Raw genomic sequence first — 18,175 nt, forward strand, 5'->3', positions numbered from 1 at the left:
CTTTGTTTTGCTTCAGAAATGGAAATGCAGCTGGTCAGAGGTACTCACAAGCTTTTTAAAAAAGTATTAAAGTTCTTCACAAGACAGTTCAGATAGTGAGGATGTGTAAGGAGGGCAGCACAAGCTGACATCTTCTCATTGTGTTTCAGTTCCTGGTCTCCAGTGTGGTACAAAATCAAGATGTGGCATTTGTGAATAATTTTGGGAAAGCTGGGGTGGTCTTTTGTGACTTTGTGGATTTCTTTCTTTGCTGCTGCGTGTAAAAGATAAGGCATGGGTAATTTACTGGTTGGAAGGACTTTTTTTTTTTAACTCTTGCAATTACAGATACTAGCAAATTAGCAATCTTTTTGTGCTTGAGCAAAAAATTAGTATTTGGCACAATACATACATGTTTTTATAGTGTATGTGTGTATTTTATGGCACTGACAGGAGTATTAAGGTAGGATGGCATTGCCACTGATATAGAGAATGTGGCAGGTTTAAGTTCTGTGTATGGTTTATGTGTGTCCTCTCAGTTGAAGAAACCACAATATAGTTCACATAGCTTTCTGCAAGTCAAAGACAGGCACTGGCAGTGTAGCCATCTCTGAGGTCTCCACTCTTTACCCTAAGTGGAAAGAATAAGGAACTACAAGAGTTTACCATCAGGGCATATAAGTGCTACCATGTATCTGGTTGGAGGAAATAAGAAATATGAACCATTGCATTAATGAAAAGATCCAGGCTGCCTGAACATACTGTTTTATAAAATTACTTTAAGCTTTTTCAGAGGAGAGATGCTTTGTTTTATTTTTTTTTCTTTTTTTTTTCTTTTTTTTTTTTGCTTTTCCCCTAATAAAAATCAGAATTATTAATTTGCATCTGATATTTTTTACAAGATGGCTCAAGGACTAGTATCCTACAGTGGGGAAAGGATTATAATATCCCACTCTGCCTTCCCTACACATTTCAGAAGAGCTTGCTGGTGGCAATCATCTCACTTCTCTTTAGACTTGCATAACACTTATATTTGCATCTAAACTACTTGTCCAGGCTCACTTCAGCCAGTGTAACAGGTACTTCTCAACCACTGGAAAATGAATTGTGCTCTAAGAGCCTTGTTTCTTTTAGGAGTTAGAGGAGGGAGGTACAGCTGATCCTTCAAGGGAAGTGTTGGCAGAGCAGATGTCTAAAGTAGAACAGGGGACTCATGTCCTCATTCTTTCCACCAGCATGTATAGTTGCTGCAGTTTGATTGCTCCCATGCAGACAGTACCTATAGTTAGGATGGGAGCCTTAAAGCTTTTGCAGATTTGGCCCTTGTGTGACAAAAGTTCTTAACGTTTACTGAGGAGAGCATGAAGGCATTGGAGGAGCAAGCCAGTCTACAGTTTCCTCCTTTTTCAGATTGAACAGTTTGGGTGAATAAAGGGTAAGTGCTGTACACATCAGATTCTAGGCTGGGTATGTATTGGTTCCAGTGTGGAGACAGAAGGCTGTACATCAGGTGTCTGCAGATATTCTAAACAGAGTGTGCTAGACTGAGTCTGTGCTTCCATGCCCTATCAGAAAGTGAGCATTTTTATAACCAGCTAAACTGATTCAGTTTGTACACCCAGGAACATTGCAGCACAGAGGAGATGAGAAGCCAACTGGAGGAGAGGCATCCCTTTGTATTTACTAGAACGGAGGGGAACAGGGATTAATCCTTCTGTGGTACTCTAGCATTTTGGACTATCTGCCCAGGCAGTTGCCCTGATTTGATGGTATTCACTGTTAACTTTCTACTTGAGTAGCACTTTGTCTGTTTTCTTTTGGGTTTGTTTTAGCTTGTGCTTTTTGTTTTGTTTTCTTAATCAAACTGAAAAGAAAGAAGATCCTTAAACCAGTGAGGGGCAGCTATGGAGAGAAGTACGTTTGATAAGTTGTCTGCAAAATGGTTTACCCTGTTTGGAAGCCACAGCCCATCACCTTCCATGTGGTGTTCTGCTGGGGTGTAGACAGCTTTGCATTTTTAGAGTAAGGCAAAGGATTGTCAGATGATTTAAGGTGAAAATAGAGGGGTTTTGTCTTTTTTCTTGTTCTGTTCAGGATCTGTCCCTTATGTAAATAAGATGCTAAGTTTGGCTGCATCATGCTTTCATGTAGGCTATTTCTCTCTGGGACAGTTCCCCAGAATTCACCAAATGGCACCCAAGGCTGTGTAATGACTAGAAAAAGAATGCTTTGACTCTGAATTGACAGTGGGAGGGTAGCAGAGGTGTTGGCTGACAATATTTTTTTTTTAATTTCCAGTGGAACTGGCACTGGTATAAAATTTGTTTTGTGGATCTCTTAGCCAGGTGATAACAATAGTTAAGTAAAAATATGTATGCTAAATGAAAGAACTTGTCAAAGATGTGGAAGAGACATAGAATGAAGACAGACAAAAGCTAAAAGCATAATCTGAAACAGTAGGTAGAAGGAGCAAATGGAGGAATTGGAGTCGACTGTTTTACTTAAAGGGTAACTAGCATATGGAACAAGGTACCTGAGAAGGACATTGACATAAGGAGTAGAAATAAATTCCAGACAAACCTCTGGAGAGAGTTGAAACATATGGAAAAAAAATAAAACCTAACAGGAAAGTCTGGTGGAGATCAAACAAGCAGGCAGACATGTTGGGCTGGAGGTAGGTCTTTCTCCAGTTCATAAAATCCCTTTGTCTGGTAGAGCAATGGGAAATCACTGTGCAGGCCCTAGGGAATATGCATCTTTCACAGTAGCATTGTAGTTTAATGGAGTGGCAAAACTTCAGTTCATGCTATGGATTTTTGAAGGCATCTTCCTTTCCTTTTGAAGGCATCTTCTTTTCCTTAGAGGCTGTGCATGGCTTGAACTGTAAAAGCACTCTCACACAGAAGCCTGTTGAGGGGCACTATTGCCCTGTCTCTGATTCAGAGAGGACTGCCCTTCCTGCTGCTCAGTGCTTACATCATTGCCATTAACGAAACTTTTTTCCCTCCTTATGTCAGGAAATGTCTAGTACTGAATTCATGTTTGTAATTTTCCTTAGTGTACTTAGCATAGAGAAGGCATGGTTCAAGAATGGATTATGAAGAAACTGTTCAGAATTTCCTTTCATCTTAATTGAGGTCATTTGCCTTCAGATGAAAATGTCACTGACTTAAAAGCACAGGAAAAAATATATATATAAGTGAAGATTTACTGTCATAGTTAATGAGAAAATTTTATGTTGTTGTCTTTCAAAAGATATTTAATTTTCAGGATGTGGAAAAGCTTTAATATTTCAGAGAAACTATGGGAAATTATATATATTTTTTTTCTTCTGACACTGAGACTCGAAATGAATTATTTGGCAGTTATTTGAAAGTTCTGAATAGTGAACAAAAGCTGGGGAAAAAAGGCAACTAAAGTATGTAGGAACAAATCAGCAGTGCTATTGCATTGAATGTGATGTATCTTTATGCCAGGTTGGCTGGTGACTTACAGTAAAGATAATGCTGAAAGGAAATGCATTTGCAAGTATGTATCTTTTAAAACTCTGAGTATTGGTGTAAAGAAAATGTATTAGCATTTTGATGACCTTGTTTTAGAAAAACTACTACCTTTACCCCACCAAATCCCACCTTTAGCCTCAAAACCAACCAGCAATCAAAACTAGAAACTGAGAGAAGAAAAATTGGATATGTTGGATCCTTCCTCTTTAGTGATGATTTTTGTGCTGGTGTGATTTCCTTCACACAAGCTCTGGAGCTTGTAAATAATGAACCAACTAACAGTCCATATCAGTGAGGATCTGCCCCTTCCTATCTGTGCTAATACTTTGTTGAATACTTGAACAAAAACCTAGGTCTTCTGGAAAGATCCCCAAATCCTAAATGATGTGTTCATGTAAGTGAAATCATAATTGGAAGAGGGTTTCTGGTGTGCTGGCAAGAAGGGGTTGACAATAATTATTAAATGAGTATAGGAGTTGTAAAGGATCCTACAGCTCATGTTATCAGTTCCCTTTTCTTTTTTTTTTTTTTTTTACCAGAACTGTGTATCTTTCTAGTGAGTCAGTCTTTTTTTTTTTTCTTACAGGAAATACTGACTGAATCATTAAACTAGACCATTTTCTTACAGCATGTGAATGTGCAAGAATGTGCAGCCTTTAATCCTGCAAGACTGTGGAAGTCTGTTAATGGAAAAATCTTTTGTGAGACTGTTAATTAAAGCAAAAAGTTTTAAAGTTGGCTTTTTTTTTCACCCCCCAGACTGTTTACACCATGGCTCAGTTTCCTTTCCCACAACTGGCAGAACTGAGGGAGAAATATACATACAATATTACTCCTTTCCCTGCAGCAGTAAAATCAACTTCATTTTCAGGGTAAGTTTGAAATGCACTGCTTATGGTGTATAGAGTTATTGTTTACCCTTTGCAGGTGAAAAGGCAGGTGGATTCTCCCTTGTATGCTTCTAAAAAAGATAAAAATGCTTGGTAATGTTCACATTTAAAAATGTGTCTTCCTTATTTCTCTTATGTTCTCTTTTGACAGCAGGTTAGGCAGAACCAGAGACAGCGATGAAGAGAATGACTTAGATGATGAAGACTCAATTGCTAATGCAATTGGCTGTCTTGGACCATTAAGTGGGTTTTTGGCACCAGAGCTCCAAAAATACCAAAAGCAGATGAAAGGTAGAAGTGACTTCTTTAATTTTGGGAAACACAGTTAAATCTATATGACCTGGCAGAAATTATCTGCAGTTCTGTCTGTGAAGGCTGCTATGGAAAATGTGTTTTCTATGCACACAGAGGTTACATCAGGTACCAAATGACTTGCTCTGTGCTCCATGAAGATGTTGCCAAAGCCAGGTTGGATTTACTGTAGGTGTACAGTAAATGATGGTGTGAGTTAAGGATTTGGCTACAGTAATGGTAACAAAACAACCCCATAGTGTTACCCACACACAAAAAAAGAAGCATATGTGCAAAAAATTCCACCCTAAATCCATACATATTTCTGAGACAGCTGTTAAGTAGTCAGCATTTTATGAAGGGTGTTTCTTTAATAAATAATCTTGATCTTTATTAACATATGCATGGCTAATACTGGAACCAATCAGCAGTGAGTGAACTCTGCAGGTGATTTCACTGCCCTTTTGGCCAGACCGTCATATTGTTGTATGTTTTGGATATATTCAAAATGTCACCATTTTTCAAATCCTTTTGCACAGAAATAAAATGTCTTGACAGAATTGTATGAAGGCCAGTGCAAATTCTCTATAAGCTGTAGAAAATGCTGATCCATACAAGAAAAGCAGTAATCTTTATGAAATGGTACTGGATCAACAGTCATTTCACAGTATCTTGGGAGAGGCCATCTTTATTTATCCCCACCTTACCCTCAAAAAACCCCAGACTGATGTAACAAGTTGCTGTTCACACTTCATCATTCTTATGGCTTGGTATTGCTGAGACCTGTAAGCTGCAATTCTCCTCTTGATTGCTGTGGTGTTTTGTTTTTCCCTTCCTGGGGGACTCTCTACCTGCTGCTTCAAGCTAGCACTTAGTCAGAACATCAAACTGCTGTTGCAAACTAAGCCAAAGACAAATAAACATTCCTTGAAAAAGAATTATCCTCCTGACCCTGTAATGCCGGGTTGGTGCATCAGAAACAGCTGTGAAAATAAACTGCTTTGCTGCTAATGCTCTGCAGCTGTTGGTCACAGACACTCTCAAGTTGTCTGATCCTCAGCTGCTCTGTGCCTATCCTTTTTGTTGCTACTAGCAGCTTTCTCCCTATGGTATTCTGTTTCTTGATGCTTCTTGCTGGTAGCACTAGGTTGGTTGTTTAATCTCATGCCTGCTTGACTGTAACATATTTTATAACTTGCATTTCTGGCCTCTATGGTAACCAAGTATCTTTAATAATCTGTTATTGACTTACTTCAGTGGTGGCTTGATGTACTTTTGGATATTTGAAAAGCTATGCTTACAACTTTGCACTGTCATGTTAATTAACTTTTATACTCTTTTAATCTCCCCTCAAACCCCTGCTATTCTTAAGCAGTAGTGCTATTTATAATACTTCTTATTGTAAATAACACAGCTTAGTTAAATACACATATTATAATAAATTTTTAATTGAAGACTACAGTTAAATAAGATGGTAGGAATCAGACCTGGACTTCCCTTGGAAATAATCTACAAAAGTACAGATACATCTCTCGAGTATGCCAATTTACTGCTCACCTCCACTTTATTCCATCCTTCTACAGATCAGAATGAAGAACAAAGTCTTGGTTCCAGTAACATTGCAGAATTAAGTCCAGGAGCAATAGATTCATGCAGAAGTGACTATCAGACTGCTTTTAACAGCATGATGATGGAGCGTATGACCACTGATATTAATGCACTGAAAAAGCAATATTCCAGGATAAAGAAGAAGCAGCAGCAGCAGGTTCACCATGTGTATATCAGAGCAGGTAACACATCAAAACGTGCCTCATTTCCTGATTTACTGCAAACTAACTTCACCAGGCAAATGACATTCTTTTACATTTAACCAAATAGACAAAATAAGAAAGACTGATGAAATAACATTATAGCAAACAATGATATTAATGATATAACATTAGTAGTAAAGTGGGTACCGCTTCATGCAGACAGAAACAAGAAGGTGATATTTTTTCTTCTTTTATCAGGATCTGAAGATGATGACCCTGGGGTTTTCTTAGGTCCCAGGGACCAACTAAACAATGGTATTTAAAAGTGGCTTTGCTATCTGGGTGCATTGTGTTGATCTCTCTGATTAAAAAACTTTAAGTCTTTGGCATTCTTGGAATTGACATATTGATGCACTGAAAAAATTGAATGCAGAGATGAGGATGCTTGAGATCATGTGGCAGGTAGATTCCTAGCTGGTCTGTATTATCCAAACTCCTCTGAATTCATCTGGGCGTGTCAAATTATGCAGCTGAAGGAACTAGCTTACGTGTTCCATTGTGGCTGGTGGTTTCATTAGCCATAGTGATACTGTTGTGAGGACCAAGCTGGACATCAGTCCCTTATTTAACAACCCATGTTATGGAGTCTGTCTCCCTAACTGTCAAGAGTCAGCAGTGCAAGGGTTGGCATGAAATGCATAGCTGAAGGTTTTACGGGGTGTACAAGCTGAACACAGCCCACCCCACTCATTCCTCCCTGCTTAGGTGTCATCTTTCTAAGTTCACTATTGAACCATGCACATGGGTCACTGTGGAGAATTGTTGTTTCTCTTACAGATTGTCTAAACCTGTGCTAGCAGGAGCATTGGAATACATGGAACTGCAATTTGTTATGTACATGGTTTAGAAGGATTTTTTTTTAAATATTAGTGAAGTGTTTGCTTTGAACAGAGGCTGTAGCCAGCAGAAACAGTGCTAACAGTAAAATGTTGATTCCCAAGGATGCCAACCGCTACCTTCCACACACAAATCTTTCTAATCTTACTAATCATGATACAGGGCTGGGTTTGTCATTTAATCAAACTGTAATCTAATCACTAATTCTGAGTCTACTCCTCTGGCTTAATAAGACGTGGTTTTATGCATTAAAAGTACTTCCATTTGTTTTCCGTTTTCCACTCACACAAGCCTCATGGAGAGACTTGTGTGACTGACCTCATATGGAGACTGAATTGCCTCTTGCTGTTGGAAGAGAAATGAAGGAGAGGGGGAAATATCAGAAGCCAATATTAAAGTTAAATTATCAGTTTTAGTGCAATTCCAAAAATCAAGAAGCTATTTTTTAAAATTATATATTTTCATGGTATTCCTGGCTTGGGGCTTCCCCATAGGTGCAAAGCAGTGAGGGAGGGCAGAAAATCCTTATATAGAAGGTGTTGTTTTGTGTTCAACTCTAAGACATAAATGAAATTCAGTGAAGATTTTTAAATTTGGTTTGGTTTTTTTAAAATGCATTCTGTCCTACATACCGTTGCCATATCTCAAGAAAGTATCAAAATTGGTGGTAGATCCTTAGAACAGTAATTTGTTTTGTTCTTTAACAATACTGTGTTTCTTTTAAATGCTTTCTTTCAGACAAGGGGCCAATTACCAGCCTCCTCCCTTCTCAGGTAAACCATTCCCCAGTGATAAATCACCTCCTTTTAGGAAAGAAGATGAAATTGAATAACAAGTCTCTCAAAAATGCTGTTATTCACATCCCAAGCCATGCTACGGGGAAGATGTCTCCCATTCCCCAAGAAGATCTTAAAACAAAATTGAACTCTCCATGGCGCACTCACATACGAGTTCATCGGAAGAACATTGCTAGGGCCAAAGGCCAGCTGGGCTATGGAGATACTGTGGGACTGATAGATGAGCAGAGTGAGAGCTGTAAAACAAATAGTCTTGGTGCAAAGGATGAGGCTTCCAAACATTCTGACATTGGAGAAAGAGAAGAAGGTGGTTTGGATGACAGGACTACTCAGAAAGCTGATCAGCAGTCATCTGAGGCAGACTCTACAGACAGCGGTACAAACATGTCCATGGTTCAGCTAAAACTGGAAGCACTGGAACTCACCTCAGATACCCAAACTGATGTGGAGCCAACATCCCATCAATCCAGCCAGCCACATTTATCAGAGTCTTCCACTTCATCCAGAGACAGTGGAAACCTGGCTAAATCGCCCCAGCCTGGGAACCCAAAGCCACAAGTCTTCAATCCTTTTCCCAGTGTCAAGCCTCTTCGAAAGTCAGCCACAGCCAGGAATTTAGGGCTCTATGGCCCCACTGAAAGAACACCAACTGTACACTTCCCACAAATGAGCAGAAGTTTCAATAAATCTGTCAGTGGCAGCAGCGGGACAAGGAAACGATGATGTGCTGCTACTTACTATTTCTGACAGCAACAAAAGAATTTGTATTGCCTTTTTTTTAATGTGTGCATGTGTACGTGCGTTCCAAAGCGTTTCTAATTGCTAGTTAAGTAACAGGGACAAAAGTGATTAGCAGATATATAAATATGTGTCTTTGAAAATTGTACTTCCATGTTGTTATGGGATAGATTAGTGAAGATGCACTCTGGCACCCTATTGTTAATTCTGATGGTCCTGTATAAAATAGATATTAATTTGCAATGTGAAGCATACTCTTTCTTAAAGTCTAACTCGGACATTAAATCACCAGCTGCCTTTAACCCCTCAGCCCCCCATGGCTGCCTCCTGTCTAGCTGAGCTCAAAGGACCAATTGTCCAGTGCAGCAGACAGGTGTAACAGTTTTTGTGACTGTCAAGCAGCGTCCCCATCCGACCTCATCGTCATACTCTGGGAGAAGCTGGAGAAGCCACAACAAACAGAAGCACAAGCAGCCCTAGCAATCAAAAGTGTCACTTTGTGACATCTGTCTTCAGATATTCTTGAGCAGCATTTTGTGCTTCTCTTCCCACAGCAATTCTCTGCTGATACTATTTTTAATATAAGCCTAAACACTGAGCATGAGCACAGCAGACATAAGTCCATCCACAATACAGGTTTGCTCTTTGTTACAGGTGTACATACATACATTTCTGTTACTTACTGCTGGAGAGTTGCAGCACTGTAAAATTAGGAATTAGCTACAACTATTTATATAGTTGTATGATTATTATTCTGATGCATCTTGGCTTCAATGGATTTAAAAGCTATTATCTAGATTAGACTTGTAGTTAAACAATATTTGCCAGCTTAGCAGTAGGTAAAATATATGAATGTTCCAAAGTAGTTTAGGGATTTAAATTCTATAAATAGAGTGATTAGATACTTAGAGTGCCACTTCCCATTAAAAGCCAACACATCAGCCACTATGTTAGTGGGATGTGCCCTCGGGCTTCCATGTCTTGGTTCCTTTTTGGTGTGAAAGAAAGTTATAAACTGAGTATTTATTTCCAAATCAAAAAGCAGAGCTGATAAATACTGTAAGACAAGTATTTATATGTATATAACAGAGCCAGACAGGGAAAATAAACCTAGATAATTGAACGTCAGGATTGCAAAATCAAGTAATCAAACTCCAAGAAATTCAGGTTATTCTTAAATCATTGCAGGTCTGTCAGATGGTGTGTACTGACTGTGATTCATTACCTTGATTCCAAGTTTCCTGTGGCATGAAAGGGCCAATATTTTAAACTGCAGTAATGATGAATCAACACCATTGTATGTAATATCTTACTTGCTTAAAAAAATTCTTCGTTAAATTTGCAAATTAATATATATAATTGTCTATGAATGTATTCCATAACCTATATTATGTGACGCCAGTTTTACTGTATACCATAACTTATAAGCTGTACAGTATACTCTGTTCATTGTTGTGGGAACAGTTTTATTTTGCTGTTGTTTCATATAAGTGTATGCATATAAAGTAATATACAACTATGAGCACTATAATTATAAAACAGATGTAGGTCAGATCTTGCCCCTGCCTTAATTCCAGGCGATAGTAGTACTGTCACTAATGATTACTTACAGCACTCAGTAAATTTAAAATAATGTAGAATTTTGTCTCAGATTATTGATTGTATGTGAATTGTTTTTGCACTGAATTAGAAGAAATGGACTTCTCAAAAATTTTCCTGTGAATCATCCTCCCCAGTTTTTCCAGCTTCAGTGTACATACATGGCTGTATGCTGAACCCATACAAATAAAAGGACTGTCAGTCTGTAAAACCTGCTAAAATGGTCCAAGTATGTGCATGAATTTTCAACATCTTATGAAGTAAGCAGTGGGAAATCAGTGAATTATGCATTGATATAGGTCTGGGGAAAGAACAACACATTCTAATATTTCAGAACAAATAGTAATTTACAAGTGTGCATTCAGGTCTTGGACTTAGGATTGAGGTGAAAGAACCACAGTTGCACAGTGCATTAGTTTGATGATGCTTGCTGCAGGAAATTTTCTTAAAGTACTACTTGATGAGAAAATAGAATGTTGTGTTAGCTACCTCAAAGCTACATTTCTATACCTCAAAGGATACTCACTCTCTACCTGAAATGCTGTTGGAACATACAGCAAAAACAATTTCATTGCTCAGTACTGAGACAGAACATTAAGATGAGGTCCAGAGAACCAGTGAACTCCAGAGAAGTTTCCAGAGAAGTTTCCCCTTATTTTTCCTTAAAGAACCCCTTGAGCAAATGAGCTCTAGTGATGAAGAAAGTTGTGCTTGGAAGAGTGGCATCGCAGCACTGAGGGTGCTGGGAAGTATGATGGTGGGAATCTGCTCCATAAACATTTTGTTCTCCTTGAGCCTACTTGTTCTAATGTTCTCTTCCATGTGATCAAATGACATTTCTGTTTGTTGGGGTTTTTTAAAATTCCTAGAGTTTTGGTTTTTGGGGGGGTTTTTTGTGTTTTTTGTTTGGTTGGTTTGTTTTGGTTTTGTTTTGGTTTGGTTTTTTAAAGGATTTTAATAGGATCATGTTGACTTTTACTTCTGAGCATGTGTTTCACCATCATCAAATGAAAGCTCTCAAAGGACAGGCATTTGATTCCATTTTGCAGACACTTACAGGTCTGCAAGTGAAAACAGGTCCACAGCTATTCAGAGATTATTAAAAATTTTCTATGCTTTGGGGTTAAAAATAGCAGATAGAAGAGATAAGTTTTTCAGAATTGCTGTCAGCAAAAATTGGTTTCATCCACAACTGCAGCTATAGTGCAAACTTAATTTTGTGTAACTCACAAAAATCCTACCTCCATTCTAAACAGCCTAAGTGGTTACTAGAAAGGCAGCAAAACATTTCTTGCAAAAGTAAAATGCAGTCCTTTACATAGGTATTTCCACCTGAGGTAAAAGCTCATTTTCAAAATTCAAGACTTAAAATCTGTATCAAACTTTCACAACATCTATTTTAAACTGTGTGAAATATTTCATACAGAAATAAGGTGAGTTGTTTCACTGTACTGCAGTTTTCCTTGACCTTCCCTGCAAGGAGTTATCTTGTGCCCATCCATGGGCAGTAGTAGCATCTGGCTGAGTGGCAGGGAGCCAGTATCATCTGACAGCAGCTCCACTCAAGTATGAAGAGATAGAAAACTCATCCAAATGCATCCCTACCCTAGTCTATGCTTTGTTTGCTCCAGTTTTGCTTGCTTTTTATTGGTGGAAGGTTCATTCAAGGCAGGGGGTTGTCATAGAGGCCTGCCAGTGATTTGAGATGTGCAGTCATGCCAGGCCAGCACCCTCAGGCTGTGTGCCATCAGCCAGCAGGGACTGGTGAGGTGACTGATTTCTCAGGCAGCCAGAAGCTGCTGGGACACCTTTGAGCACCTCTGTGTTAACAGCACCCTTGGGAAGGTGGGCTCCTTTGTGGGAGGGGGGAATCCAGCGCACTGCAGGAAAATGCACGTGTGGAGGGTCTCTTCTGCACACCCTTTCCCACTGAGGAGCCCTCAGGGCTTGCACCTGCTGACAAGCTGATACAAGACATTTGACACAGTTTAGGACATAGAAGTGGTTTGCGGTGTCAAACCGTGCTCAGGCCCAGCCTCCCTCAGCCTGCAGGACGCCATTTCAGCTGCGCTTTGACCTACAAGCAGCACACAGCACTTACTGGCTCACCACAGGTTTAAAAAGAACCACAAATGCTTCCAAGTCTTTTTCTGATAAAACTGGATCAAACCACACTGGTTTACCACAAATAAGCAGGCGGGAGTGGTGGTGGCACCGGAGGCAATGCGTGTGGATGGAGAGCTTGGGAGGAGGGAAGGATCAACTCCTCCAAGAAAAAGGTACAAGTTTTGAGGGAAACCAAGCTCCTTGGTGCCTGTGTGGCTTTTTAGGTTTTTTGGTTCTAAACAACAAATCCATGACATGCTGCTTCCTGCTCGTCTTTCCTGTGTTCAAAGTGGTCATGGACCTGTCTAATGCCAGCAGGGTGCACATCCTGCAGGGGTGTTATCCACCCACTTGGCAGCCCAGCGGTTGCTCCTGCCCTGGCAGGAGGAGATGCCAGTGGAGAGCCCTCCGATGAGGTTCACCGTGGCTGTCTTCACACTGAGCTGTCTAAAAGGGCCTCCTCTCACGGATATGTATGGTTTTTTGTTCTCACTTGTTGGTTTTCTGATGTTTTATATTTGTTGGCATCATGGGGAAATTTTTTAATCCTTTCCTCATTTTTTGAATACTGCGTCAGGAAAGACAAATGCTTTCTGCATCTCAGGACTCAATAGCTTTGCAACTATTCCCCTCTGTTCGGCTTGTATTTTGCCTTTGTGAACTCCCAACTCTTGCTGGTATTCATTGTCTGGGTGTTTGATGAGAGTTTTCAGGACGATAAGGACAACCATGCTGGTTGGCTTAGCCCAGTGTCTTTTCTCTCACAATTAGTGGTTGGAAACGGCCAAGAATGGAGTCCTGCAGGAACACAGCACATCCAGAGACAGCCTTCCCTTGGGGCAGTTACCCAGTTTTGTCTGGGTTGAGTACATCACACAGAGATGAGCTGGATGTTGGACCAGCAGCTCACCCACAGTGGCGTGCTGATCTGGGCAGCTGCGCGCACAGCAGGGACCACAAACAGAGGTTCATAAGCAGAACTTCCTCCTTCACTTGGAAAGAATAATAATAATAATGGAGACGTGGCCAAGAATGAAAAGAATAATAAACACCACAAAATGTGAGCCTGAAGCAGCAGCTGTCCTGTTGGTTCCTGCTGGGTGCTGGACTGCCTCTGTGGGCTCCACTGGAGCTTCCTCCCTTCCAGGCTGACTGGCCTCCCTTTGCAGGGGAGATGACAAGGACTTAGCTGGAGGGATACTCCAAAGAAGGTGGGAGTGGACTGGAAAGCCTCACAAGCCCTCACAGGTTCAGACATGGCTGAAAACCCCAGATCCAGTGCATCACACAGCCTGTTCAGTGATGAAGGACTCATGGGCAGTAGTTCCCAGTCAGTTTTTCAGCCCCTTTTGGGCACAAAGAGTGGTGTTGCTCTGCTCCTGCTGCTCACTGACCATGATGGCTCCCCCACCTCGCTTTCCTTTCCTAACAGTTCCAGTGGCTGCTGTAGATGACACATGGGTACAAACCCAGACTGAAGGGCAGGTGGCAGTCTGTGCAGACCTACCACAAGGACAGCTGAGGAAGGAAGGTGTTCAGCCAGCAAGAAGGAAGGAACTTTATTCTTAGAAAAAGCAGGAAAGCTCATTAGCAACCACCCAGCACAGGTATAAAAGTCCAATGTTAAGACTTTGAGAGGCCAAAGATTTACAACTCACCAGCAACCAGTCACAGGTGCTCAGGGAGAGGAGAGCTGAGTGGAACCTTACAACCTATGAACCTGTAGTTCCAGGTACCAAAGAGAGTGTCAGAAATTGTACAATTTTTTTCACCCAACTTTGACTTATAACTGCAGCTTCTCTTACTCTTCTAATGACAACTCTTAATGAAAATTGGTTGCTTTTTTTACTTTCTGTTTTCTTTTAATAAATGTAAGTTTATTGTTCTATTTTATCTGCACCAATGTACAGACCTGATCATCTTCTACTTGTTCCCACACTACTAGTCACTTACATCAGGCATACACAGTGCCCTTTTGAACTCCAAATTACTCTGTGTGATAATTTTTATACTGTTTCCCCTGCACTAATAAACTTTTCACCCAGTTACAACAATACTGTTCAGTGTCTGGCCTCCAGTGCTCTTGGAGAAAAGGCCTTTCTCCAGAGGGAACAAAAGGACTACTGTCTGCTTGGCAGAGGGCCAGGTGACTCGGTGTTGCTGGACACGTTCTCTATCCCCAGTAGCCAGTGCTGAGTCACTGATTTATGTCCAGACTGAAAAATGTTTGTTCCATGAAATGTTTGTTGCTGAAGAGATGCTTCTTCTGCCATCATGGGAGAGGCAAGTTGTGCCACACTGCTGCTGAACCTCCGGGCTGGTGTGACAGGCAGAGCTGGGGAGGATTTCACTACGATAGCATCTTCTGCAAAGGTGCTACAGCGTCTGGCCACAGAGATGCAGCACTGCTGCTAGAGGTTGGACCAGGTTTGCAGCCATCACCACCAGCAGGTCAGTGATGTGTGCCCTGGCCCAGTCTGCACTGTGGTTTTCTGTGCTCACACCCATTCGAGGTGATCTTCTAGATATGGTCACTAGGTGCCACTGGTGCTCCATGCAAACACAACTGCTGCAATTCCTGAGAAAGGAAATACAGCCATAGCTTAGTATTTTCAATTATTATTCATTTTCGATCAGATGTGAAGCAGTTTTTAGTCTGTTTGCCTTTGATTTCACACTGCAACCCCTCTGCTCTATTTGGCTCCTCTTAGTAAGCTTGCTAACCTTGCACAGTGACCCCAAAGCACAGAGACATCTTAACGGTGTGTCTTTGGAAACAGTGCCCATAGCAAGACTCTAAAATGCTCTAAGGACTTTTTCTCACTCAGAGGTATAGTAAACTTTCTCTTTGGTGAATGAGCCATCAAACAGAATTCCAGTTGCAGGCAGGTGAAGGAAGCTTGTTGGATTCACTGAGTTGCAACTTTTTTTATGAGTGCATCAGCAACGACAATCAGTTCCTGCTAGTCACAAATCAACTGAGGTATTTCATTATAAATATTGGACTTAAGCTGTTCCAAAGGCTGAAAGAAAAGCCCACCTTTTGGTCAAACTTCTGCAAAAAATAACCCCAACAAAATATAGCTGCTCCTCTCAAATACATACCAGCTTGCTGCCCTGCCCTGGAGGGCTTACTGCTCAACCCATGAGTGTTTTAAACTTCTAGACCTTGAAAAAAACCACATTCAGTTATCCAAATGTGGATCTCATGCCTTGAAGAATTGCCTGCCTTAGCTGAGAACTGGAATTTGAAGTTCACATGCCAGTCATCAGCAATCAGCACTGACTCCAAGTGGGCCCGTGGGAATCTCAAGCCCTGGAATCAGCACAGGCTGGGGATGAGCAGATGGAGAGCAGCCCTGCTGAGAAAGACTCGGGGGTGCTGGGGAGGAGAGGCTGGGCAGACCCAGCCATGGACACTCCCAGAACAGAGAGCCAACCGTGCCCTGGGCTGCATCCAAAGCAGCGTGGCCAGCAGGGCCAGGGAGGGGATTCCTCTCTGCTCTGCTCTGCTGAGACGCCCCCTGGAGAGCTGCATCAGCTCTGGGGTCCCCAGGAAAGATGAGGAGCTGTTGGAGCAAGTCCAAGGCAGGGCCCCAAAGATGGATAGGAACGCCCTCCTGTGAAGACAGCCTGAGAGACTTGGGATTGTTCAGCCTGGAGAAGGATGTGGGGAGGCTTCATTGAAGCCTCCTCGTACCTAAAGGGGCATTATAAGAAAAATGGTGACAAAATTTTTAGCAGAACCTGTGGTGACAGGACAAGGGGGCTGGTTTTAAACTAGAAGAGGATGGTAAAACACTGGCACATGTTGCCCAGAATGTTGGCAGGATGGCCTGGAAACATTCAAGACTGGGCTGGATGGGGCACTGAGCAACCTGGTCTATTTGAAGCTGTCCCTGATAATTGCAGGGGGTTGGACCAAATGGCCTTTAAAAGTCCCTTCCAAACCAAACCACTTTATGACTACATGGTGGCTTCTCAGGTAGATCATGACCTAGACACAGTCACTGTCAGCATCCAGCAAAATGATATGAGCCTTAAATTTGTAACTCAATTTTTCACCAATTTGATCTGCAAATTGTTGTGACCAGACACATGCAGCAACACACAGGCTTGACACAGTCTCACTGAATGTGCACCAGTTTACTGGCAGGAAAAAGCATCAGCTGAATGCAGGTCACTTGAAAAACAAGCATCCTATATCCATTTAAGGACTTAGGTTCTTAAAGCAGGAGCAAGATGTTATTAAGATGCTTAAAAAGAAATGCAGCCCTTGCCTAGACCTTGCAAGCCCTTGCACAGCAGCAGGGGCCTTTAGTGCCCTGTAAAATTTCCCTGTTTGGCTTCAGCATTTCCCAAGCACCTAGAATACTGCCTTTGCCTTCACCTCTGTGTCCCTTGGGTAAATCACATGACAGCAATCTAATGAAGCTGAAAAATGGAATCTGATTAAATCCGAGATTGATCTGGTACATCTAGAGTTCCTCCTTGCCTTTTAATAATGAAATTCAACACAGGGCAGATTTTGATGTGTCTGGGCAGAGCCAGAAACAGACTGATTTGGGGCATTAAATCAGGGTGTGCCTAAAGAGACTGCGCTCATTTCTAGATCAGAACAAGTGTGATTAGTTCAGCAATGTCTGGAGAAGTTCAGCAATTAGTTGCTTTTTATTGCCCTTTCAAGAAAGGTGTTACTTTTATCTCAGAATTTGTTTGTCTCTTGTACAGCCAGTGATGTCCGTGAGCAGAATCCTTGAGACCTGGCAGTTCCAGGCAGTGGCTCCCTCCTAATGAACAAGGGTCTTTGCTGTTGAGTACACCCTGTTTTGGAGGACAGGGAGGAATGGTCTGCAGCTCCTGTTGAGGTGGCAGCACCATGCACACAAAGCTGAGTTCCAGATGCAAGAACATGGCTCTGTGCCATCTACACAGGATGCATGGGTTCAGTCCTGTGGCTTCACAAAGGCAACAGGGGAGGAAGATATTGGCCTTTATAAAGTTGCAGACAACAGCCTTGTTTAAAAAATAGCTGTAGATGGGTCTGTGCATCCACTGGAAAGGCTTCAAAACATGAAGTGTGTAAGAGCTCTGTCCTAGAGTTCTGACCTCTCATGTGGATGAGGAAGACCTGGACCCCACCACCTGTGTGTGGTTAGCTTTTTCATTATACAGTAATTATGTAAAAAGAGGATGGAGCCCTGTGCAGGGAATTGTCTCAGCCTGAGGCTTATTTCTTTAGATTAATAAAATAAAATTGATAAAAAGGATGAAAGATACCAATGATGTAATTTAAATATAAAATCTATATTAGAGGTAACCCATAATAAATCTCCTGTGTCAAACCTCAACTTGCTTTCAAGCTTTTTTTGAGAGTGCAGAAATGAGACCTGAGCACCTTTGGCTCAGATACCATCTGTACTTTGAGCTGGAGTGGATCTGTATTTTAAACATACAAATTTTTGCATATCTTTTTCCTTCAAGGGCACACAGTGTGCTTGGCTGTTGTATTTGTCACAGGTATTACCGGGCTGCATGGTGAACACTGACTGCTATTTAAATTAAAGCAAAGGCAAGCCTGCTCTAGCCATTCCCCTTTGTGTCAGAAAGTGACAGCACCTCAG

The 18,175-nt window shown here is 41.4% G+C and overlaps 1 protein-coding gene across 2 annotated transcripts in view; it reads left to right on the forward strand.

Annotated features, from left to right (window-relative positions):
• The window catches only part of TBC1D30 (TBC1 domain family member 30), a 50,857-nt gene extending 41,762 nt beyond the window's left edge, over positions 1-9,095 (forward strand). Inside the window, exons 10-14 of one of the 2 annotated variants that reach the window (XM_041465654.1) lie at positions 4,242-4,354; positions 4,524-4,663; positions 6,247-6,453; positions 6,673-6,729; positions 8,050-9,095. In XM_041465654.1, the coding sequence (XP_041321588.1) occupies positions 4,242-4,354; positions 4,524-4,663; positions 6,247-6,453; positions 6,673-6,729; positions 8,050-8,831 (1,299 nt within the window). In that variant the 3' untranslated portion in view covers positions 8,832-9,095. The remainder of the gene's footprint in view (positions 1-4,241; positions 4,355-4,523; positions 4,664-6,246; positions 6,454-6,672; positions 6,730-8,049) is intronic. The other variant, XM_041465655.1, reaches the window with a different exon arrangement.
• Positions 9,096-18,175: the final 9,080 nt, after the last annotated feature.

Source organism: Pyrgilauda ruficollis, unplaced genomic scaffold (assembly GCF_017590135.1).
Source record: "Pyrgilauda ruficollis isolate IOZ18807 unplaced genomic scaffold, ASM1759013v1 scaffold19, whole genome shotgun sequence".
NCBI lineage: Eukaryota > Metazoa > Chordata > Aves > Passeriformes > Passeridae > Pyrgilauda > Pyrgilauda ruficollis.